General features: G+C 42.0%; 1 protein-coding gene across 1 annotated transcript in view; it reads left to right on the top strand.

Annotated features, from left to right (window-relative positions):
* RNF150 (ring finger protein 150) overlaps positions 1–26,710 on the top strand; it is a 239,482-nt gene that overhangs the window by 169,434 nt on the left and 43,338 nt on the right. Inside the window, exons 5-6 of the mRNA XM_079919608.1 lie at positions 19,643–19,739; positions 25,174–25,384. Coding sequence (XP_079775734.1) covers positions 19,643–19,739; positions 25,174–25,384 — 308 coding nt within the window. The remainder of the gene's footprint in view (positions 1–19,642; positions 19,740–25,173; positions 25,385–26,710) is intronic.

Below are 26,710 nucleotides of genomic sequence, written 5' to 3' on the forward strand. Positions count from 1 at the left end.
TGATGAATAAAGTTAAACTGTGCACATATTCATGTGCCATTTCTCCCCCATTGTTCTTTCTTTGTCAGGGTCCTTCTCTAGCCCTTGGAGGCAAGCTTCCCCATGGGGTGAGCCTGGACACCCACGTTTCATGTGAGGGAGGGACCACAACAGCACACAAAACATCTCAGGTCTAACTTCGGTGGTTTGGATTTGATCCTAATACACCACTAAGATATTTTCCAAGGAGCTGTGGTTTTGCCGTAGCATACCTATGCCAAAACATACGACGACTGCATTCTAGGGCTGTTTTGTGTGACTAGGATCTGTACTTGCGATGATGATTTTTAGCCACAAAAGAGATCTTATTGAAGTCTGTTGTCTTCTCTTGTCCCGAGAAGAAGTTGGGCTCTCTCATTCTTCTTCGGCTTTGACCCTATGGTGTCCCCACTGTCCTTCAATGGTTATTCATCTCAAACTATTTACCCAATTGCAAACGCCGTATTTCAGAAAGAGCGTGATCCCCTTGGGCAGAGCAAACGTCCTTGTGTGTCATTTTTTAAAAACAAAGCAGTGTATGCATCCTTTCTCTACATGTTTGTCAATTTTTAAAAACAAAGCAATGTATACGTCCTTTCTCTACGTGCCTATACAATTCTTTCCTATCTCTAATTTATTACTAAAGCGTTATCACTAATTTGGGAAGATATTAGTTTCTACTACTGTCTTTTCCTTTGTTTGCAAACTCTCCCCACAATTGAGGAAAAAGTATGAAAGCTCCTTGGCAAAAAGCAGGCCCTTGCCATAACCTTTTTAGTAACTAAATGCTTTATTCAAAACAACAAACATTTCTTTTGTAGCAACTGTATACCAGGAATAGTGTGAAGTACCAGAAATGAAAAGACAAATGGCATGTTCCCTGCTGTAAAGGAAATCAGGCTAGTGAGGGAGAGATAGGAATTCAAATAAGTCATCACAATACAGAGTGACATATATGCAGCAGTAATAGCAAAATGAATTAAAATTTTGGAGGAACTAATACCAGGCACAGGGAAGTTAAGAAAGGCTCCACAGGGCTTCCCTGGTGGCGCAGTGGTTGAGAGTCCGCCTGCCGATGCAGGAGACACGGGTTCGTGCCCCGGTCCGGGAAGATCCCACATGCCGTGGAGCGGCTGGGCCCGTGAGCCATGGCCGCTGAGCCTGCGCGTCCAGAGCCTGTGCTCCGCAACGGGAGAGGCCACAACAGTGAGAGGCCCGCGTAAAGAATCGGGGTCTTTTCATGGGCCAGTCAGAATTGTCCTCTGGGGTAAAACTGGAATGTGTCTTAACTCGCCTTAGCTCATTCCATAGTAACCCATCCATGAGCTATTCAAATTGCATCATCCCCAGCCCCCTAGAGAGACAGAAAAGCAGTTTCTGACAGACGACAGAGTTCGGCTGGGTACTAATGGCCCCATGGAGGCAGCATGTCCTGCTGGCTTGTTATTGTCACAGTTGGATTACAGATAAAATCCTCTAGTGCTCAAATCATTGTCTTTGGTAGCCGTGCCTCCAACTTTTCACCAGTTCCTATACAAAATTCTCATGATTACAAATTAGCTCCTGCAGTTACGTTTTGTAAATAGTGCTTCTTGGGGGGAAACCGTAGGAGGCAAGTGCTGTGGACACTGGCTGCCCTTTTAATCAGGACTTGGTGCGTATTTCGGAGCCGGGAGTCCAGGTCAGTGAGCAGCTCTGCAGGTCCATGGCTTGTTGGGCTCCGCCCTCTTCACAACAGGATTCAGTTTTGTCCTGAGCAAGCTTACCTGGTAGAGCATTCTGGAAGGCGGTGGGGGGTGGGGGGGTGGGCGGGGTGGGCGTGGTAAATATATATAGCATAAAGTTGATCGTTTTAACTGTTTTTACATTTATATTTCAGTGGCATAAAGTATATTCAAATTATTGTGCCACCATGAGGACATTCATCTCCAGACTGAAACTCTGTAGCCATTAAACAATAACTCTCCATTCCCCCAGCCTGGAGTTGTGCGTGTGTGTGTGTGTGTGTGTGTGTGTGTGTGTGTGTGTGTGTGTGTTTTAATTTAGGCTTGATTTTTTATTAACAGAAGAAAATGTCAGTGAAGGAACTTAGTTTTGATTCAAGAATCTAATTTAAGTTAGCTAGCTAAAAATTGATTTTTACGTATTCAATTCGAAACCTGATAGTGAATGATAATTCTGTATATATCTGGTATTATTATTATTGCTATTATTACAATACTAATATGATGTTACTCTTACCATTATTATTAGAACTGTTACTATCCTATTACTATTCCTAACATCATTACCACCATCCATTCTTCCTTGGCTTTCTGAAGTAGCCGTCTCACTGATCTCCCTGTTTCTACTCCTGCCCCTTAGTCATTCATTCTGATAAGTCTATTTTTAATTATCCAGCTAGATTGGCTGGACTCCGGGTACTTTTTTATGTTTTTTTATTTTTTATTTTTGGCAATACGCGGGCCTCTCACTGCTGTGGCCTCTCCCGCTGCGGAGCACAGGCTCCGGACGCACAGGCTCAGCGGCCATGGCTCAAGGGCCCAGCCGCTCCGCGGCGCGTGGGATCCTCCTGGACCGGGGCACGAACCCGTGTCCCCTGCACCGGCAGGCGGACTCCCAACCACCGCGCCACCAGGGAAGCCCTCCGGGTACTTTTTTAGCGAGCACAAATTTAAACTCATTAAGTGTATCAGAAGTATGACTAAAAAAAACTGTTTCTTTATGAAGATTAATTGAAATATACTTCAGTCCTTCTGTGTCTCTAAAATGTGTTTCTGTAACAAGGTAGATTCACAGAAAATTAAGAACGTGCACTATTTCATATTCGCTCCTTACAAGAGAATTGAGCTGCCTGGTGCAGTTGCCACTGATTTTATCAGGAATTACTGTAAGAAGCAATCTTAGGAAACTTGCCATTGTGGCTCTCGTTAGGATTTTCTACTCTGATTTCATCATGAGGACTCACCAGAGCAGTTCACACATGGAATACCTGCGTTTCTCCTGAGCAAAGGAATGTTTTTATATTGTGGATACGAAACTGTGCTATTTTGCAGATTTTTGTTTTTCTATGTTTGTTGATAGAAAGCCAACAGCCAAATCTGGAGCCCATCCCATAGCCAAAAGGGATTTTTTAGCTTCATCCCTGACTCTGTTTTATGTCTCTCTTCTTATTTTCCTTTCTTCTTTTGCTTTTATGGCATCTTTTTGGATATCTGCATCTCTTAAGGTCACCGTAAGTCCTTTCTAGAATAAACATTTTCCATGTGTTTAAAACTTTCACAGTATCATTTTTAATTGGTGTATAATATCCCCTAAGTCATAATTTATTTGACTCTTTTTGGACATTTATGTGGTTCCCCCCTTCCATACCCACATACTTTTTTTTGCTATTATAAATAGGGCTGTGATAAATTAGCTCTGTGTGTGTAGACCTTAGTTACATTTTGGATCATTTCTTTGTTTCTAAGCCTACAAATTCAAATTGCCTAGTTACTTTCCAGAAAGTAGTACCGAAGGAGTTTTCCAGTCAATCAGATCTAAGAAGAATATTCCAAGCAAAGATAACTAGTGGTAACCTGAAATTGTCAGAATATAACGCACGTGTCAAGATAATGGTAGAGAGGTAGGATCAGATCACTTAGGACCTGAACGCCCAGCTGAGGAGCTGAGGTTATAGCCAAGTCCTGGGAGACCAGCTGACGGGTTCAGCTTGTGCTCTATACACAGCACACTGGCACGTGTGGAACGTGGCTTAAAGGCTTAAAGTGATGTGAATGGAGTCAAGGGGACCAGTTAGGAGACTGTGGCAAAGTCAAGACAAGAAATGCTGGCAGCCTGACTTGGAGTGCTGGCATTGGGCACATAGGGAGAAGGATCTAGTCAGGAGATATTCTGGAGGTAAACCTAGCATGAGTCAGCCATTTGGATTACTTGAAAATAGCTGCCCCGTCAGATGGTGACTGATAGATACATCTATATTTGTTTGCAATTAAAACATTCTCATATCTCTCCATTCGGATTCTAAACAATAGAAAAAATCCAGTGGTTAGCACACTGTTATTCAAAAACTGTAACAGAAGAAACAGATTTCAAACGCTGAAACAGATTTTCTTTCTCACTCAAAAAAAAGAAAAAAGAAAAAAACTTGAAGACCAGCTTTGGCTTATCTTTTTAAAACTTTCTTCTGAGTTATTCATCCCAAAACAATCCCATAACTGGGTCATTTAGTCAGAGTTCCATTTTAGATAGACAATTGTTGGATCCTATGTGTAAATGCTATGCTGCCTTTCCTCTTTCTCATCTCTCTGTTTTAGAAATGAGGCTAAATTTCAATTGTATCTGTGTAAGAGATCTCTTTAGTAATTCAGGACATAGAATATATCATACTGTTTCTTTTTTCTTTCTTCTTTGAAACTTGAGTCTACATTTTTACAAAGATCAGAACATGACTAACCGCACTGGTGTTGAAAGAGATGAAATGGAGATTTAACACAATACTATGCCAGACTGAAAAGAGAAAACAGAATAAATAGTTACTGTTAAAGTACAGAACAAATTAATAGAGAAGGACAAAGAAAGCTTGTATGTGCAAATCGGGGCAATGCATACCCTAATTTGCAAAGGAATTTCAAATGACATTCCAGTTAGAGAGATACTAAAAGGGATAGGCCTGGAGATTTGGAAAAGGAATTTTTTGAAGGCTGTTGAAAAGTCAAAGCCTAGATTTGGTCTAATTCAATGAAATTAGTGGAAGTCTGTTACATACCACGTATCTACAGTTGACAAGAGGCTTATACATCGTCTTTGTTCATCTACCCAAATAACCAGCTACTTTCCTTTCTCATTTGATGTGACTGACGTATGTATACTTTTAACATGGACCTACTTACTGACCCCTCAGATCCATTAACAATGGATCCATTAACAATCCGTTAACTCCTGTCGGTAAGGACAGGTGACATTTTCCTCTACAAGAGAAGCAGCTCTGAGAGAGATCTAGTAAAAAGGCACATGGCAAACAGAAGAGGGATCCATTTGTAAAGCTTTCTGAACAAACACGAACCCTAAGCCTTCCAGAGTCACTTGCCTGCCAAGGACCAGCCTCCTTAAGATCAAATTAGTAAGATTTACGGAGCTAATATAGGTGAGAGCACCGTGCCTACAAGACAAGTGCGTTACCACCAGTGGCTTGCATCAGATGGGCCTCTCTCTCTCTGCTTATTCACTGTGTCCCAGAGAGTTTCCTTGTTCCCATTGGATGCTTCCAACCAAACCCACCGGGGCAGTTCATAGCCTCCCCTGCTTCTCCTGAAACTTTGATGTGGGATCCAGGTCTTGGGTCCTTCAATGACAACTGAAGGCAACATCACAGTTGGACTCTGATATTCATCTGTGAACTTAGGGGCTCTCATTCACTCTCCCTACCAGACACAACATGATCATAATAAAGAACATAACATAAAGAAGAATTATAACCTGATGTAGAAATGAATATCATTTTCATATTTGAAAACTTCAAAAATCACGAGTTTTATGGAAAGCCCGATAAAAGACACTAGCCCCTGAAGGTTTCTAACCCCAGGACCCATCTAATTTTAAGATGAGTCAAATGAACTGAATGTCTGTGTGAACAGAAGATTCCAGCCTCTTTACGGGTAAAAACAATTTACAAAACAGTCTAATGTGATCAGGATTCCGACTCTGAGCCTTATAACTTGCGAAGTGGAAAACAAAGGGATGCCTTCTAGCCGGGCGGAAATGGTCTGTCCTAACTTTACCCTGTTGTGCCTGTTACATATGCTTGATTAGGAACAGATTTTTCTCCAAGTAACTTTTTTTAAAAAAATGGTGAACACTGGCTGATTTTCATAAGATTTGACTTACTCTTTCATGCCCATGTTACGCAAATTAGATTATCGGTCATTCTTTTCTCTGCCGTTTTATATTTTTTAAATAACTATGAATGTTTCATGGCTAATTGTAAGAAATTTTGAAAATGGTGAAAAGTATAAAGAAGTAAGGAAGAATAATAATCTCACCACCCAGAAATAATCATTATTAATATTAGTATATTTAATTTTTATGATGTATATATATATATAAGCATCCCATGTATGTTGTTAAACATTGTAGAGTCAGGCCACTAATATAATTTTTATTCTACTTTCTCATCTAATATTAAAAAGCAAGCATTTTCCAGTAACTTTAGAAATTATCTTAAAATATTTTAGTGGTTGCATAATGGTCCGTTATTGGAGTTTCTTTAACTGTCCCCCTTATCGTACAGCATTTAAATTGCGTCCAGTTTTCATCATTATAAAATCATAATCTCAATTGTTTGTTTTTTTTTTCTGTGTTTATCGCTTAGGATATGTTCCTAAAAGTGAACTTCCTGGGTCAAAAGTGCTTTCCAAAGGATCTCGATAAGTTTTGTCTAACTGCTTTCCTGAAAGGTGGTAATGATTTACACCCCATACTAGCAGGATGTGCCTGCATTAGTGTTTCTTTGGAACCAAGAAGTAGTGCCATTTTTAACCATCTTTCTCATCTAGTAGCCAAATACAAAGGTAGCACTTAGCTTTAATTCCCATGTCTTTGATTTCTCTGAGATATTATTCTTGACTAACCTAAGCTCTTCACATATCGCATCTGACCATCAATGAAAAATTTTCACCAAGTGGGAGTTGTGAGTTCAGTTTTATTTGGGGCTTAATGAGGACTATAGCCTGGGAGACAGCCTCAGATACCTCTAGGGAACTGTTCCGAAGAAGTGGAAGGGGGAGGTTAGAATATATGTGATTTTGGTGAAGGGGGATACGTGTCATCAAGCACACATTTTGGAAGAAGGTTGCTGCTGGTCACGAGAAGGTGGCTGCTAGCCACGAGGAGCAGATGTCTCCATTAATGATTTTAGTGCTTTTCTATATATGAGAAGATGCAGGGAATTGGGCTCATAAAATCTTCTCCTGGAAATATCTAACTCTCTAAAGGCCTGTTCTGCCAGTTTTTCCCAGAGCACAGAGTGCCTCATTCCTGGTCTCCACCCCAAACTCCTTTCAGGGTGTGTTGAAAGTCAGCAAGTAGCTAGTGACTTCATTCTTTCAGAACCAGATGGCAAGCAACAATTTTTAGTTGGCATATCTACTGTAAATGTAAATCGTCATCGATAGTAAGATGCTTCCTGATTTCAGAGATGTTAAAATGGGGGAGGAAAATGATACGGCATAGAACTGATATAATGTGGTATTAACTATTTTTAACATTTTGTTTTCATGTTTTGGTAAATAGTGTTTTTTGTCATTTAAATATTTTTGGTTTTTATGATGCTTTTGGATTAATAGAAAAAAGTTACTAAATTTATGAATTTTTATCTTTATTTTTATCTCCTCTTCTTTCATCTTTCTTTACCCCCCCAAAATAATAATAATAATAAAACAACTGAGCAATTAACTGCATTTTTCAAATTTCTCTGAAATTTATGTTGGTATAGGCATCCCACTCAATAGTCATTATTCACGAAAACTGTTATTTTAAAAACTCATTTTTTCAGGAACATAATTTTACATACTCTGCCAGATTAAAAGTTATATAGTATGGGGCTTCCCTGGTGGTGCAGTGGTTGAGAGTCAGCCTGCCGATGCATGGGACGCGGGTTCGTGCCCCGGTCCGAGAAGATCCCACATGCCGCGGAGCGGCTGCGCCCGTGAGCCATGGCCGCTGAGCCTGCGCGTCCGGAGCCTGTGCTCCGCAGCGGGAGAGGCCACGGCAGTGAGAGGCCTGCGTATCGAAAAAAAAAAAAAAGTTATATAGTGTGGTGGGAGTTTAAAGTGGCACAACTGCTTTGGAAATTTCAGTTTCTACTGAAGTTAAACATATACTATCCTCTAACCTAGCAGTTTCACTCTTGGATATACACCCAAGAGAAATGAATGCATACATTCACAGAAAGACTTGTACAAGAATGGTCATCATAGCACATTTATTCGTAATAGCCAAAAAATAACCCCAAGGTCTAACAACAGAAAAATCTGTAAATCAGTTGGGGAACAGTCATACACTGGAAATCTACTCAGCAATAAAAAGACCAGCGATCGATGTACATGAAAGCACAGATGAATCTGAAAAAATTATGTTGAACCAAAGAAGCCAGGCAAAAAGAATAGATACTTTATGATTCCATTTATGTGAAATTCAATCACAGGCAAAGCTAATCTTTGGTGACAGAAGTCCTAATGACGGATTCGTGGCAGGGAGTGGATATCGTCTGGACAGGAGCAGGAGAGAGCTCTCTGGGGTGATGGAAACAATGTATATCTTCATCTGGGTAGTGTGTACATAAATGTATACCTACTTAGAAATCATCCAGCTATCTTAAGATACAGTATATGCGTTTAAAGTAATGAAAGAAAATTTTACAGTACCAAAGAAACTACATTGTGGACTTAAAGAAAAAAGTTCACTTTGTACATTAGTCAAAATTATATAAAATTTAAGTTCAGAGTTTGTTGATGGTTCATTCTAATCATTTTTCTTTGATTACTTTGGAGTTTTGTGTATGAACTGCCAAAAATTAGCTATCACTCCATCTAGGGGATTAAAGGAAGGAAACATGAAAGGAGATGTGGCAGCATTGATAAATGTCTGATGTGTTATTTTCTGTTATATTTTCAACAGAGCAAATGCCGCCTTCAGAAAGATGTCTTGAACTCTAATAACCTTGTTAAATGTGGCATTCTGACTTCAGATGTCCTGATCCCCATTTATATTCATCAACTAGACACTTGGGACACATGCCAACCAGCTCTGCTACCCCGGCCAAACAATATAATTAGACCAGGGTCAAGTTTTAAGCACAGAGCTTCCCTCTGCCAGAACCCAAAGGAATGAGACACTCTGTAAGAAGACAATTCTGCAGTTCCCTCAGAACTTGCATTCCGAAAGGATCCATTTCTTCCAGTTGCTAAAAAAGAAACTGAGTTCCATAGCAAGAGGATCTGATGCAGCTTCTTAGTTCTTTAAGTTTTGTTGGTTTTTCTGTAATGCTACTTAAACCCAATACTATGGACAAATGGCTGAAATAACTGGCCATTTATCATAATACTTTGAAAAGCATTCTACTGTTTACAAAGCTCTTTTACATATACTGTCTAATTTGCATCTCACGGTAGCTTATAATAGAGTTAGGGCAGGGACCATTAACACCTCTTTATTTAACTAAAAGAAAACCTTAACTCATAGGGTCATAGGGTCCAACGCACAGAGAGGTCTCTGACTTCTAGACCAGTACTCTTTCCAAGGTCCTGGTACCACTGCTAGGCTATTGACACCTTAGCCCCACCCTTCCCCTGCCCCGTGAGGGTGCTCTGCCGTACACTCAACTCTCTGGGGCTCTAGTTTTGGCTAAAAGTCTGCCTCAGAAACGCCTATCTCACTCTAAGCCAACATCTAAGAACCCCAGGGAATCCAGATCAACTCTAGCCCAGCTTTAAGGGATTTGCTTTCTCCACAGTGATTCCAATCTTGTCATCCTGGGCCTGAAAGCAGACCAGCCTTTTTCACAGAAGGGCGGTGTTTGTGCTACTGAAGTGAGCCATCATTTACTTTATTGCATTATTTTATTTTCCCCTTCGTCAGGTAAAACTGCTAGCGAAGCAGATTAGCTTGCCAAAACAAAGCAATTGTATTTATAACAACAGCCATGATATGGTTACAACTGGTTCTGTGTGACAGCTCTTTTTTTCCCTTTCCTTTTCCTCTTTCTCCTTTTTAAAAAAATGATGTTTACATAACCTAAATAGGGAGCATCGGGGGTAAATGCAGCTTCTCAAAATTGGTCCAAACATTTCAGACCAAACCCAGTAGCAGAGTCAGCCCTACAGAGGGGCACTGGGCTGGTTGGGCAGAGTTTCTGGTAGGGAGAGGCTGGTGTCTGCTTAACTGACCTCCCAACGCTGCATGACCACTGCACGGCCATCCCTGCAAGGGCTTTCTGTATAGGAGACATAGGAAGATGAGACACCATGGAAGGAAGTAACTTGATGGTGAGAAGTTCATGATCACAAAGAATGAGGGAAAGTCTGGCTCAGGTCCATGTGTTTTTCAAAGTTCTCATTGAATTGACCTGATTTTAGAAGCAAGGGTGGAGTGAAATCCTACTTAAGAAAATCAATGAGAGCACTTTAGATTTCCTTCCTCTGGGTAGGAATGAAGTACATTTCTCCTAAGCAATATTCATGACACTGTCTGGGCTCCATTGACATTCTGTAAGTGTCATCACCAATGCCATTTTGGTCATTCTAACCGAGTAATGCCTGTGCCCAGATCCATAAATCGATATTCTCGAAATGAGATTTGCATGGAAGGAATGACCCAGTGTGATGTCTACCAGACAGTCTGGGCAGAGCATGGGCTCACCAACCCCATAATGTCCTCATTAGGCCCCCAGAAGAAAGCAGAATTCTTTCATAATTTAGAGTCCATAAAAGTTAAGGAAAGTGCTTCCAGAGTAACCTCTACCATAGAAAACTCACTTGCAAGGAACAGGAGCTAAATTACTGTTAATTAAATAATGACACTTTAGCTTCTTATTTGCCAGGTAATTTTTTTTGTCATTTTTTTCCCTTAACAACCTAAATTTATTCTCACTTTGAAGACATAAATCTAAAGTGAAATCTTTTTCTTTAACTGGATCAAAAGAGTTATGCATTTCAAAATTGATTCCACTCTGCCATATTGCCTAACCAGATCAATTTACATTCCCACCAAAAGTATATGAGACTGTTTACACCATTGCCAACATGAGCAATTATCGAATTTAAAAATAAATGCCAATTATGAACAAGAGTGATGTTCTGTAATTTCCATTTTTCTGATTTTAGTTAGTAAATATTTTTACAAGTGTTTTGACACATTTATCCGAAGTCTTGAAATGAGTTTGGGCAAAAAAATTAGCAAGAAATATTTTTTACCAACAGTATAATTGTCTATTATTGAAAATGTATTAGAACAGACAAAATAATTTTTAAGTTGTCTGGACTTAAGATCAACAATCAATGGTTATCAATTCATTAGAATGACATTAGCTAAGCAGTAACAAACCTTTGTTCCTTTCTTTCTTTTTTTCTTTTCTTTCTTTTTCTTTTTACCTTTGTACCCCCTTCACCCATTTCTCCCACTCCTCATCCCACACCTCTGGCAACCACCAATCTGTTCTCTGTATCTATGAGCTCATGTATGTTTGTTTCTTCGTTTTTAGATTTCACATATAAGAGAGATCATACGGTATTTGTCTTTCCCTGTCTGACTTATCCACTTAACGTAATGTCCTCAAGATCCATTCATGTTGTCACAAATGGCAAGATTTCATCCTTTTTTATGGCTGAATAATATTTCATTGTGTATATATACCACAATTTCTTTATCCATACTGTTCTAATTACTATAGCTTTGTAATATCATTTGAAATCAGGGCATGTGATGCCTCCAGCCTTGTTCTTCTTTCTCAAGGTTTCTTTGGCTATTTGGGAGGGGAGGGTTGGTGGTTTCATACAAATTTTAGGATTATTTGTTCCATTTCTTTGAAAAATGCCATTGGAGTTTTGATAGGAATTGCATTGAATCTGTAAATTGCTCTGGGTAGTATGGACATTTGAACAATACTGATTCTTCCAATCCATGAGCATGGACTATCTCTCCATGTATTTGTGCCTTCTTCAGTTTCTTTCAGTAATGTTTTATAGTTTTCAATATGCAGTCTTTCACCTCCTTGGTTAAATTTATTCCTAGGTATTTTATTCTCTTTAATGCAGTTGTAAATGGGATTGTTTTCTTAATTTCTCTAATAGTTTGTTATTCATGTATAGAAATGCAACAGATTTTTCAGTATTGATTTTGTAAACTGCAACTTTACTGAATTCATGTATTCTAACAGTTTTTTGAAGGAGTCTTTAGGGTTTTCTATATATAATATGTCATCTGCAAATAGTGACAGTTTTACTTCTTCCTTTCCAATTTGGAGGCCTTTTATTTCTTTTTCTTGTCTAAGTGCTCTGGTTAGTACTTCCAATACTATGTTGAATAAAAGTGGCTAAAGTGGACGTCCTTTCAGCTTTTCAGCATTGAATATGATATTAGCTATGAGTTCGTCATATCTGGCCTTCATTATGTTGAGATACTTTACCCCCATACCTGCTTTGTTGAGAGTTTTTATCATAAATGTTGAATTTTGTCAAATGCTTTTTCTGCATCTATTGACACGATTATTTGACTTTTATCCTTCATTGTGTTAATATGGTATAATTGTGGATGTTGAGACATACTTGCATCCCTGGAATAAATCCCACTTGATCATGATGTGTGATCTCTATAATGTATTGTTGAATTCACTTTGCTAACATTTTATTGAGGATTTTTGCACCTATGTTTTTCAGGGATACTGGCCGGTATTTTCTTTTCTTGTGAGATCCTTGTCTAGTTTGGGTATCAGGGTAATGCCGGACTTATAAAATGAGTTTGGAAGAGTTCCCTCCGCTTTTATCTTTTGGAAGAATTTGAGAAGAATTGGTATTAATTCTTCTTTGAATGTTTGGTAGAATGCACCAGTGAACGTATCTGGTCCTGAACTTTTACTTGTTGAAGGTTTTTGATTACTGATTCAATCTCCTTACTAGTAATTGGTCTGTTCAGATTTTCCATTTCATCATGACTTAGTCTTGGTAGATTGTATGTTTCTAGAAATTTATCCATTTCTTCTAGGTTGTCCAACTTGTTGGCATATAATTGTTTGTAATAGTCTCTTATGGTCATTTGTACTTTTGTGGTTATCAATGATAACATCTCCTCTTGCATTTCTGATTTCATTTATTAGGGTCCTCTCTCTTTTTTTTCTTTGTGAGTCTAGCTAAGGACTTGTAAATTTAGTTTATCTTTTCAAAGAACCAGCTCTTAGTTTCATTCATCTTCTCTGTTGTCTTTTTAGCATCTATTTCATTTATTTCTGCTCTAATCTTGTTATTTCTCTCCTTCTACTAACTTTGGGCTCCATTTGTTCTCTTTGTGTCCTTTGTCCTTTACCTGTGATAAAAACCCTCTGTTGGATTATCACAGACTATTACTTCAGAGGGTTGTCAGTTGAAGGACACTGTCATAAAACATAGAAGGGAAAACTAAGCCACAGGTAACTTAGATTACTTGCCAAAGATCACAGAACTAAGGAGGGGTCTTCAGACCCTGAAAGCAGAGCACATACTCAGCTGCTGCAACATATGTGAGAAAACAAAATAGGAAGAAAAAGAAAAGAAACAGACTCTCCTTGGCAGTTTGGAGAAAAGAGGTGGGATGTTCAGGGAAGAGAAGGGACATCTGAGCTGTGACTTGAATTATGAGCAAGATTTGCCACACCAAAAAAAAATTTTTTTAACTGAGAAGGACACTCCAGAGTTATGGTGAGAATGTGAAGTAAACATGGGGGTGGAGCAGAAGATGTGACAAGGACCAGATTGGGTGAGCCTTCTTTGTGTGCTGTGACTTTGTGTTGTAGGCAGTGGGAAGCAGCTGAAGCATTTCACATGTGGGGAGTGATATCATATTTGTATTTTAGAAAGCTAAGACAGGGGGCTTCCCTGGTGGCGCCGTGGTTGAGAGTCCGCCTGCCGACGCAGGGGACGCAGGTTCGTGCCCCGGTCGGGGAAGATCCCACATGCCGCGGAGCGGCTGGGCCCGTGAGCCATGGCTGCTGAGCCCATGTGCTGAGCCTGCCTGTGCTCCGCAACGGGAGAGGCCACAACAGTGAGAGGCCCGCGTACCTCAAAAAAAAGAAAAAAAAATAAAAAGCTAAAGCAGGAAAGAGAAACCAGACCAGGTTGGGAAGAGCCTTGAAGAAAAGTGGGTATTTCTTTCTGTGATACTTCATGATAGAGATTTGAAAATTTGTGCAAAGGTAATGGAGCTGCCAACTAACATTTACCAGATTTATTGGGCAGTGGAGAGTGGGGGAGGACAAAGCATTTCGAGGCCAGTGTTACCGTCTTCCCAAATAAAGCAAGCAGACTGATGGCTAAGGGTAGGCCTGATGAGGCCAGTATTTGACAGCTTTTCCTTCTGTAGCCAAATGAATACACTTAAGGCAGGTGACTTTTCCTCTGGTTTTGCTCAATTCCCAACCTCTGTAACTAAGGTACTGCCCCCTCGAAGCTGGAGCACAAAAATACATGGGGGTGCTTCCCTGGTGGCGCAGTGGTTGAGACTCCGCCTGCCAATGCAGGGGACACGGGTTCGAGCCCTGGTCCAGGAAGATCCCACATGCCGCGGAGCAACTAAGCCCATGCGCCACAACTACTGAGCCTGCGCTCTAGAGCCCGTGAGCCACAACGAAGACCCAATGCAGCCATAAATAAATAAATAAATAAATAAACAAACAAACAAAGTTACCACGACTCCCCCTGTCTTGCTCATGACAGTTCAGTGTGGGAAGGAAGGGCGTGGAGTGTAGATCTGGGTACAAGCACTGACAGTAGGACTGGGTTTGAGTCCCAGCTCTGCAGCTTACTAGCTCTTTGGATAATTTAATTTACTTTAACCAGCTTCAGCTTCCTCCTCCATAAAATGGGAATAATAATTTCTACCTCATAGGGCTGTCGTGAATGAATAATGTATGTAACGTGCTTGGTACATAGCAGGCATTTGATACCCAGTAGTTATTGTTTGTTTATTAATTAAACACTGACTCTTAGGTCATTGACAACTTTGCAAATAAGATTCAGAAGCTCTGAAGAAACATTTTGACTCCCCATAGAAGCACTGGATAGATCTTATCTAAACATGTTGCCTAGGAGAATGGGATTCTTTGGTCCCTGAGTGACTCATGTTCTCTGAGCACTATTTCATCGAGGGGAATGAAACAACTTGCACTGGTGCCAAAAGGAAAGCCCCAGGATCCTAATCTCCGTGGGAGGGTAGCAGGGTCTAAGAAAGCCTGCAAAAGTAAGTGAGATAGAAAGGCCAGAACAGTCCCCTTCTGCCTCCCAGTGGGGAAAACCTGTCATTTAATTGAGGGGGGAGTCACACATATAGGTGAAAGGACAGTAGAAAGCAAGAATGATTCGCTTATATGTGGAATCTAAAAAATAGGTACCAATGAACTTATTTACAAAACAGAAGTAGAGTCACAGATGTAGAAAACAAACTTATGTTTACCGGGGGGAAGGAGGAAAGGGATAAATTGGGAGAGTGGGATTGATATATACACACTACTGTGTATAAAATAGATAACTAATAAGGACCTACTGTATAGCACAGGGAACTCTACTCAATACTCTGTGATGACCTATGTGGGAAAAAGAGTCTAAAAAAAGAATGGATATATGTATATGTATAAATGATTCACTTTGCTGTACACCTGAAACTAACACAATGTTGTAAATCAACTATACTTCAATAAAAAAAATTCAATTTAAAAATAAATAAATAAGAATCAAAAGATGTGGAAACAAGTTTAACAGGGGTTTGTCATTCCTGCCCCTCAAATGGGAAATTATTATATTATTCATAATCATCTCAGCATTATGATGCAGTTGTTGGCATCATCTTTTGTCAGGGGTTTGAAGAACTCTTTGTAAAAAGTATGCTTCCCGGGCTTCCCTGGTGGCACAGTGGTTGAGAGTCCACCTGCCGATGCAGGGGACAGGGGTTCATGCCCCGGTCTGGGAAGATCCCACATGCCGCGGAGCGGCTGGGCCCGTGAGCCATGGCCACTGAGCCTGTGCGTCTGGAGCCTGTGCTCTGCAATGGGAGAGGCCACAGCAGTGAGAAGCCCGCGCACCGCATAAAAAAAAAAAAAAAAGGTATGCTTCCCTTTGGTGAATAAGAAAGGAGAAGAGTTTTGGTCAACCCTCGGTTGTATTTCCAGCTTGTCAGGATCGTTAGGAGATAGACTGTCACATCCCATTGTTCCTCTGTATGTAGTTTCTCATGCAGCCTTTGTTAAAACATGGGAAGGGACCGTGCCCTGCTGCGAATCATACAAATAGAATGAGTGAGATAGACATTGCCCTAGAGATGTTTGTTGAACTGTTGGTGCATTTCACTAAGCTCCAGATTCTTTCCCTCTTCCTTTATTTATTTAGTCTAGTGACTTTTATTTTTCTTTCCATATGGGAGGGAAAAAATTGTTTGCAATCCCAATTATAAGGAAGTAGTCTTCCTATTTGGTCAACACAAGAAATATGGTATTAGGAATAATTGAATGTTATTTAATAGCCAACATGATCACCCTGTGTATCATTTTAGCACTGTGTTTGTTGTCCTTAGTTCTCCCTTTGATTTTTGTTTTTAATTTACAGTTACTTGCTTTCAGCATTAGAAAGTTTAGAGTAGAAATCAGAATGATAACCTAATATCTACAAACAAGATATAATAGTGGTATTAATAAGATGAATGATAGCTTACAATTAAGGATGATCAGGACTTATAGTTTCAGCTTCATGGACAGTATTTATTCCCTCTCTCTCATACACACACACACACACACACACACACACACACACACACACACACACACACACACAGTCTCAATCACTGGCAAACTCCATACCTATAAGACAAAATTTCACAGATGAGGGATGAAGTCTTGGAGAGTTAATCCTTGCCTAAGATCCCACAGCCAGAAAACGATGGATCCAGAAGGGTGGCTCTTCAATGGCCTTTTCTGTTGTAGTTCCCAGGGAACCACTGAAGCACTGTGATTCTGCCTTGAAGGAAAGGACCTTGTCTTATTCATCTTGGTGCCCAGCTCCTCGTGAAGAACAGAATGGAACAAGGGGGTGACGTAACTAGCACTTTTCTGGGGGAAGATAAATCTGGCAAGGATGAGTGGGATGAAAAGAACAGGGAAAGATTGGTGGCATGGAGGGCAGTTTAGACGTTAGTACAACAATACAGAAAAAGAGTTAATGAGATCATGAATGAGGGAGCAGCGTGGCAAAAAGAAAATAGGCAATGAAGTTAGAAGAGATTTAGGAAGAATGAGTTCGTGGGACTTGATAGCCATGTGCAGGCAGTGAGGAGTGCCAGGCCTTTTGAGAAATATCCATTCATGTAGCAAATATTTCTGGAGCGTCCTCTGTGTGCCAAGATCTAGTCTAGTTGCTGGGGATCTAACAATGAATTAAGTAAATGAAGATTTTGCTCTCATAGAGCTTATATTCTCATTGGAGGGTGTACCAGTCAGAGTTCTCCAGACAGCCATTGTATCCCACCATATATTCTTAAGGAATTAGCTTATGTGATGATAGGGGCTGGCAAGCCTGAAATCTGTAGGGCAGGTCTACAGGCTGGAAACGCTGAGCAGGGGCTGATGCTGCCATCTTGAGGCGGAGTTTTTTCTTCCTCAGGGAAGCCAGCTTTGCTGTTAAGGCTCTTCAACTGATTGGGTCAGGCCCACCCAGATGATTTAGAATAATCTCCTTTATTTAAAGTCAACAGACTGTAGATATGAATCACATCTGCAGACTACCCTAAATTGGTGTTTGATTGAAGAACTGGTACTATAGTCTAGCCAAGTTGCCACATGAAACTAACCATCACAGAGGAGATGTAAGAATGACCAGTGCAGACAAAGAAGTCACTCAGGGGATAAGAGTAGGTACCAGCTTCTGTGTGTGGGAGACTCAGGAAAGCCTCCTCCGCAGGAATAGATGTATCTTCATCTTACACATGAGGCGGAGGAGACGTGGGAATGCTAAGTGACTTATTTAGGCTAAAACAGCTAATGATTGGCCCTGCTGTCTTTCTGACTTCCAGTACATGTGCAGGAAACACAACAGAGCCTGCCTCCCAGGAATGGTCAAAGGGACCTGAATGTCTGACTGACTTTTCCCCAGAAGGAACACCAGTGAGGGAGAAAATTTAGATTAGGCACCTGTTTTCTGAACGTAGAGCCTGAACACAGGGAGGTCGATTATTGCTTGGGGGTAGGGGTGCAGGGGGACACTTGACCCCGCATCAGCCCCTCCCTCCTGCTGCTGCACTGGGACTGACCTTCTTCCTGTGCCCAGGTCAAGGCTTTTGTACAAGCCAGTCATTCTGCCTAGAAGACTCTTCTTCTTCTCCTCCCCTTCTGTGGACAATGTCTGTGTAGCCCTCCGGGGTCTGAGCTTCGGCACCTCGTCAGGGAAACTTTCTCTATGTACCCAAACTAGGATGCATCTCCCAGTCACAAGCCCCCTACCAACTCCATGTTCTGCTAATGTGTCCTTAGCGCTGTTGTCGTGAAGCAGTTTATTTCTGTTTTATTAGTGTCTGCCTCTCCGATTATACTCCCAAAGAGAAGGAGCCAGATCCCTATCGTGCTGATTCCCAGTGAGGAGCACAGTTCTCGGCAGGCATTCCTTGTCGCGTGGATGCAAGGCTAAGGGAACGAATGGATGTGATATATTTACTTGTAAGCGGTCAATCTGTAAGGCATTGGAAATAATGACCTGGAAACACACGACACATCCAGGTTGCTCCTCTGCGTCTCCTAATCCCCAATGCGATCGTGTCCTGTACACAGCTAATGCTATCCTTGGGACATGGGTTCTTCTCCATGTCAGTTTCAGAAGTGACACTTCTCGAGCTCTTCTCTGATTTGAGGGGTCCTTTGTACGCATCGGAGCCTCAAGCCTTCTAATGCAAAGACAGCTGGTAGAACTGTTAGCACAATAAAAATGAGAGTCAGGGAAGAGCGTGCAAGCGTTCCGGGAATAGTGCAGCATGGATGGCGTGTCCTAAGGATGCCCTCATACTTGACAGATGGTTCTCTCTCTTCTTGCCCCAGGCAGGAAATTCTGACTGCTTCTGCCCGTGGTCTGGAGTCGTGTGCGTGAGAAGACAAGCTTCTGATTCGAGCAGCCCCTGAGATCTCTGAGTGGGCTCTTGTGAGCCACGTTGAGAGGAAGTTTAGTCAGGACTCCCCACCCCCGCACCTACTAAATGCCCCCCTTATCCTGTCACTCAGAGGAAGGCTCCGGAGGGCTGGCGCGTGAGGCTGGCGATGGAGTCGAGCGCATCAGCTGTACAAACAGTAAAGCTTACGGCACCTGTCCCTCCGGCTTCTGATGTGAGAGCCACCAGCCACAGCAACTTAAAACATCACTTGTGCTGTGAAATGCTTGCCGGAGCTCTTCTGCCCTTTTGTGTGAGACCCCGAATATCTACAGAAATGAGGCTTTATTTTGCAGTTTGCTTCTGACTGTAGGAAAAGAAATTTTGGATTGATTTACAAGTGGCAACTCTCAGGTTATTCTGCAAGGTCTGTGCAAATTTCCCCACTTGCCTTTCTTTCCATTCAAGATTCTTCCTGTCTAAAAAGAGAGAAATTTCTCTGTTTCTACATTCTCTGCATTTTCTCAAACTTGGAAGACTCAGCTGCAAATCATAGAGGACCCTCCTGGGAGCCAGACAGATGTTGACTGTATCACCACAGGGTGTAACAGGAAGCATTACTGGCCCAGGTGTTCGGAGATGGAGGTCCGAGTCTTGTCTCTGCCACCGAGCAGTGCGTGACCTTGAACAAGTCTCTGGGCTGGAGTGGACTAGGTGCTCTCCGCAGTTACCGCCGCGCTAAGATGTATGGTTCTCATTGCAGGCATCTTTTCCACAAGTCCTGTGTTGACCCCTGGCTCCTAGACCATCGCACCTGTCCCATGTGCAAGATGAACATTCTTAAAGCCCTAGGGATCCCGGTAAGCACAGCACAGCCTACAGCATCGTCATGTCTGTCTTTCTGCCTTTCCCACAAAGCAGGGAGAAAACAGCATCCCTGGATTTTCTGTGTCCCCTCAATCCCATAGCAGTGGCGTCACCTGATGAGGCCCTAAGAGCGCTCCCATGTCTGGATATATTTCTCCTCTCACTTTTTCTCAATCTGAGAACATCGTGACCCTCTCAGCATGTCCATTGTATTTGTCTGTGAGTTGAGATGCTGCCTGAGCAGCTCATAGGCTCCTCTTCCGGGCTGCAGTGGGTGAGAGCAGGTGGGACACCCACAGAGGCCTCTTGGGCCAGTTGTACACTGATGACACTCTTGTGTCACTTACCTGCGCTGTCATCAAGCAGACCCGCACGCCACACTTTCTGATGTTGCCCCACCATCTCCTAGCTTCCAGAGGAAACAAGCTCTTCCCAACGATGGGAGGGGAGGCCAGCCACTGGGAATCTGGCTCAGGGCCCTCTGCTGAGCTCAGATCTCCATGGCGAGCTTGAGTGACGAGGAAGCCAAAGCCAGAACCACTGAATTCTAGCGCTACCCTCAAGCTGGCGTCCTCAGTTATACGTTTTATCAAACTTAGTCATTCCCCCTGTGCAAAGAGAATGCCCCCAGCTGGCTGGCTTGATGCTCCAGGGAAAGACTTTCCAGGGACCATATCGAGTGAAGGCCACGAGCTGCTGAGGCACCGTCTGCTGTGGTGAGGGCAGGAAGCAAGCCAGGCCACCAGACCCGAGGGCTGCGCAGAGATGTGAGAACAACCTGGCCCCGTCTAAAAGAAGCTAGACAAACAGCATACAGAGACCGGACTCCCCCTTCCCCCTCCGCTTTGCTGTCTCCTCCTCTTGTCATTCCTCACTACTAATGGCAGAGAATAAACAGAATTTTAAAAGTCCCAAGATGTCACTGAAGAAGAAAGGATCAGATCAGATATCAAAGGCTTCCTTTAATGCCAGAGGGCTAATTATCCCGGGAAGACCAGAGTGACTCTGTTTGAGGGCACGCACCTGAAGCGTCACAAGGTCGTGGATTGGCTGAATTTTCTACCCTGCCTCCCCTGCCTCCCTGCCGGCTGTATGCTGATTTTTTTTTTTTTTAACAGTCGATACACCAAACACAAATCAATTTGTGTGACTGTAGCTTTGAGCTAGAGTTTGAAAGGCAATGCATTACATTTTCAGGCCAGAGTTGTGAAGGCATAATACATTCAAGGTGAAAATCACTGACAGTGAACATGAAACATGAGTAAAAACCCAACGTCTCTATCAGATACTAGGGACTGAGAAAATTAAACTCGCTGTTGGCATGTTCCACATTTCTGGCTCTAACTGGTTCCTATTACAGTGGTACCTTCTGCCATTATATTTTGCCAAGAGAAATAAAAGACTGAACCTGACAGGAGCAGGTCCTTTACTGTCAGAGTGTTTTCAATCCCCTTATCTACATTCAAGTGCTTCATCCTCCTTTCTCTCCAGTCAGGTCTAGGGGGTGTCTTTGCAGGATGACAGATCACATCGAGTGCTCCTATAAGGTACCATATAACACGGGCCTTTTTTATCCCAGCACACACCGTCTCCTATCACTATTATCCTGGTATAAATAAGATGATTGTAAACGCATAGAAAATCCCGTGCAGCTGGTATATTCACTAGTCCCTAACTATTTCGCATCTGGTTTATTTGAGTTCTCCCTGCTAACCTGAATTTGAAAACCTATATGCTGTTCACTTACAGATGGTATTTGACATCTCTTACTAAACGTTGTGACTGTAATTTCTCTTAGAGGTATATAAATTGGGTTTCTATTCAAAATATTATTCTATCTGATGAACCATTTCGAGTGGATATAAACTGTGAGGTTCTGTAAGGTGGGTCTGTTAAATATTGTATCTAAGCCAAATTATTCATTCGTTCTCTCATTAACAAGTCTCACTGAGCTAATTCGCTTTCTCTTTTCCTCTACTCACCTCTGTTAGAGACATAACACTATTCCTGCTAGCCCACAAAGTAAAAGCGAACACCCTGCATCAAAACTAATAAAATAATGTTATAAAAAGAGAAAAGAGAGAAAACAAGAACACGATCAACAAGCAAAGTCAACATTGTGAAAACTGTGTCAGTTGTTCTTGCATCTGTGGTCACATCCAGATGCTTATGGCTGAAAGAACAACCAGCACAGGATCCTCACTTGGAGCTCTTTTCCTCCCTGATACCCGCACACAATTTGAACCTGCATCTTTACATAGTATAGTGGAGGGAAAGAAGTTATTTTTTCTCCTACCGTCCTCGGGTCTCCAGCTGGGCCCTGTAAATTAGACTTGTGAAAGACAGATTAACGAGAGAAAATCAAACAGAAGTTTATGAACACATGCATTGTGTGTGCACGTAAGAGCACTTGGCGATGAGTGACTCAGAAGGGTGGTTAGAACTTCGGCTTCTATAGCATCTTCAAAAAAGAGCAATAAATTTTTAGAGAAGTGACAAGACAGAGGGAAAGGACTTTGAGTTTCTAGGACAGCAAATTGTGGGGAGGTAAATATATGGGGGAAACCAATGGCAGATAAGGGCATGTCAGTTAGGTTTGTTGCGTCAACTCCCAGTCGCTGGTGATAAGAATGTTCTTCTCTTTCTGGTACAGAGAGGGGGACCCCCTTACAAATTTATGTCTTGCTTTTAGGCAAATAGGGGGAAGGCAGAGAGCATTTCTTTACCCAATTCTCAATTGTTTCAGCTAAAAACAATTTTTATGCCAACATAGCAAATTTGGGCAGTGGCATACTCTGCTACCCTTCAAAGGTGTACTTTACCTTTGCCCAGAAATTGAATTTTTTAAAGTATTTTCTCAAATCTTCCCTTCACTGATCTCGGATCTGGGCAGATACTAACATTCCCAAGTTTTCAGAGCAGTAAACTGAGACTTAGATAAAATTTCCAAATCAGCATTTACTGAGCACTTAATAATTGTCAGGCACTATGTGAGGGCTTGGAACTCAAGGTCAATATAGTGTAGTTGCTTCACTTGAAGTGTCTCACTTGTATGTGGAACCTACGTGGAAAAGAAACAGAGAAGAGATCTGTGGTTGCCAGGGGCAGGAGGTGGGGAGGGTGAAATGGGTGAGGGGGTCAGAGGGTACAAACTTCCAGTTATGAAATAAGTAAGTCCTGGGGACGTAATGCACCGCACAGTGACTCTAATACCATACACAACACTGTATTGTATATTTGAAAGTTGCTAAGAGAGTAGATCTTAAAAGTTCTCATCACAAGAATAAAAATTTTGTAATCATGTGAGGTGATGGATGTTAACTAAACTTATTGTGGTGATGGTTTTGCAGCCTACACACGTATCAAATCATCATGTTGTACAACTTAAACTAATACAAGATGCCATGCCAATTATAGCTCAGTAAAACCGGAATTAAAAAAAAAAGCTTGTGGACTAGTAGAGTGAGACTAACACAGTAACAAATGACTGTAACAGTGGGAGAAGTGTGAAAAGAGTTACAGTATCAAAGATGACTACTGGGAGGGAGCGCTGCTTAGAAAAGAGACATTTGGCCTGGGAATTGAGGGATGATTAGGAGTTCACCAGGGTTAGTTTGAGACCTTGGGATGGGAGAGGGGAAGGGGATGATGATTTGGGCAACTGTCATCCCGAGTGGAAGAGCAGCATATGCTAAGGTGCTGAAATGGGGAATATATGGTTTATTCTGTGTGTTTCCAAAGGCTGAAGGTAGGGCCAGAAAAGAAGGCTTGGGTCAGACTGTACGGTGCCTGTTTTGCTATACTAAGGAGCTTGTAATTTATTCTTTAGGAGGAAAAAAAGAAAAAGAATCATACCTGTGCTTTTTTTTAAAAAAAAAAAAGAGAGTGCTCTGGTGAAAAAGTGGAGAATGAAGTATACCAGGGAAGAAACTAGAGGGAGATTGGGAATTGGTAATGGGGTAAGAAACGTTCAGAACATACCCGCTCATGTCCAATAATCTCAGTCAGTAAACTTGGAGGATCAGTCATTCAATGGGTTGACTTTCAACAACTCGAATTTCAAGGAATTGGCCCACTGCCAATAGAGATGAAGCCGGCAGAACACAAAGAGAATGTGGGGGAAAGGGAATGAGCTGAATCTGAGGTTTTTGTGGGATGATGGAGATTTCCAGCTGACTGTTGGAAACACAGGTGCGGGGCTTGGGAGACCTGGTTTGAGAGTGGAAATCCAGGACAAGAGTCCAGCAGTTTGGATTTCTTGCCTTGTGCTCCCCATGAGCCCGTGAGTGGTAGATTTTCTCTTTCAATGAACTTTGCACACAATCTAGTCATTGTGGTGTTAATTCAAACAGTGTCAACCTAGGATTCTCCTCACCCAAGCCTGCCCACCCTGATCTGCATCCTTGGACGGAGTGCAAAACCGTGTCATTGTCGTCGCTCAAGGCAATGTCACTCTCCAGCGTGGAGCAAAACGTGTGATTAACAGCCATTCTTAGTGCTTCTCAAGACCGTATCTCTCCTCCACCACCTTTAAAAAATCATTTTTATGAGTTTGGTCAGAGGCAGAACAACTGAAAATCATGTTTTACAAGCTGTTTGTGGAAGAGATATCAATATATTCAACACCACTTCAGCCAGCAGAACTGAGACAGAAGAGTCAAACTGCCCCGCTGCCCGCTAAGAGGAGCTGGCCGACCCAGGCTGCCTCGCGAGGCACGAGAGACCCCGGTCTCTACGTTTTTCAAGTGGAGCTGTGAGGAATATTGGGAGGGAGAGTCCTGTAGTGAGTGGGTAATTAAAGTAGATGGTCTCACCCTAGTTTTATGATTCTAAGGTTTTAACTTAGAAGATTTGACAAATGTACGATCAATTGAATGTTATGTAAATAGGGCTTTGCTCTGCAGGTGGTTTTTGAGCTTATGTTTAACAGCACCTCACCCTGTGCTCTTGTGTTTGTGTGTGCGTTTGTTTAGGTATATGTGTGTATCTCTGATGCACGAGTCAGATTCTGTCTCCCCTCTCATGCCATCAGTCTATTTGTAAACAACACATGGGTCTTTGGGGCTAATTATCAGGCTGTCAGCTACTTCCTATACAAGAAGTAAACACTATAGATAAGGAAGAGCTGTCATTATAAATAAGTATCATATTATTCTCCCTATGTAATTATATTAATGTATGGCTACTGCTACCCCTGGAATTAAAACCTTGTCTGTAGATCTAAACGGAACCTTTGGAAAGAAAATTTTGGAAGATGTTTTCATGTTAATTACAGGAACTATATGTGGATTGTCTTTAAATAAAGTGGTTCAGGAAGAAAACAGTAAAGAACTTGGTTTTCCCTCAGGACAAAATATTTAGGCTGTAGACATCTCATCTCTAACTTGATGATATACACTAAGATAGGTCCTTTTCTGCTCCTGTCAGCCCAATGCCGACTGCATGGACGACTTGCCCACTGACTTCGAGGGATCTCTGGGAGGTCCGTCAACCAACCAGATCACCGGCGCAAGCGACACAACCGTAAATGAAAGCTCAGTCACTTTGGACCCTGCTGTCCGGACCGTGGGAGCCTTGCAGGTGGTCCAGGATACAGATCCCACCCCGCAGGAGGGAGAAATCATCTTCACCACCAACAGTAAGTTCTGCGCCGCATGCCAGTGCCGTATTCCAAAAGGCTGTTGCCTCGCGGGAATTGGAAAAAGGCCCTTTTCCTCAAGAAGAAAGAAAAATTAAATGACTAGAACGTTGCTAGGCTAAACAATCATATCTGATGGGCCTTGAGAAGCCCAGCTTACTCCAGAGCCAGCAGGGCACACAACAGTGCTAGCTGTGTGTGTCACCCACCTACACACGCCGGTGCCACAGCACTGCACACCCCCCATGGTACCCAGAAACCAGGCCAGGTGGTGGTGCTGGCCTCTGAAAGTGGAAGGCAGGTGAGAAGAGCCACTGCCCACTGGATAGGGCACAAGCCACTCACTCATGTGCGTGTGTGTGTGTGTGTGTGTGTGTGTGTACACAGGCTTGAGCCCTCCCGAGTGTGCAGGTGGCATTCTGAGCTGGTCTGGGCAGCATGCAGGAGGGTTCTCCCCCAAACCCGTTGCTGCAGGACTCAGATGCAAGTGGAACCCCTTTAGATGGGCATCCTTGCAGTACAACCTAAACCCCTACGCATAGTGAGGTATTAAAATATCTTTAGGGTTTCTTCCGCATCTCTTGCATAGACTCAAGCTAAATGCTGTTCTGGTTGAGGGTAGTTATAAAAATATTAAAATAGCTATGTTAGCATACGGTTGAAGCTCAAACCTAAAGTATTTACTCTACCGTCTAATACAGCAGAGATAAAAGGAGTTCTAAAAAAATCAGCATGCAAATTAACTTAGGTTTAAGGTTAAACAGGTGGATGAATATTTCAGGTTTTAAAGGAGGTGTGTTTTTTCCCTTGATGGAAGTAACCTATTCACTATAGAATATTTGGAAATGGAGCAGAGCAGATGAAAGCATGTTGGGCTATTCCCTTTTAAGTTGGTCTCTTTTTTACATATTCGTGATGTTTATGCAGTTCAGAAAATCATTCACACTGATATTTAAAGACGCATTTTTCTGATGAAGAAACATAACAGTCCTCGTCATTGAAAGACTCAGAAATGAAGAAGAGAATAAAAAAAGAATGCAAAAGTCACGCAGTACCCCACTACCCAGAAATAATCACTCTTAACATTTTGGTGTATTTGCTGATAATCTTTTTTTTTTTAATTTAACATTTTTATTGGTGTATAATTGCTTTACAATGGTGTGATACTTTCTGCTTTATAACAAAGTGAATCAGCTATATGTATACATATGTCCCCATATCCCCTCCCTCTTGCGTCTGCCTCCCACCCTCCCTATCCCACCCCTCTAGGTGGTCACAAAGCACCGAGCTGATCTCCCTGTGCTATGCGGCTGCTTCTCACTAGCT

Source organism: Stenella coeruleoalba (assembly GCF_951394435.1).
Source record: "Stenella coeruleoalba genome assembly, chromosome: 4".
NCBI lineage: Eukaryota > Metazoa > Chordata > Mammalia > Artiodactyla > Delphinidae > Stenella > Stenella coeruleoalba.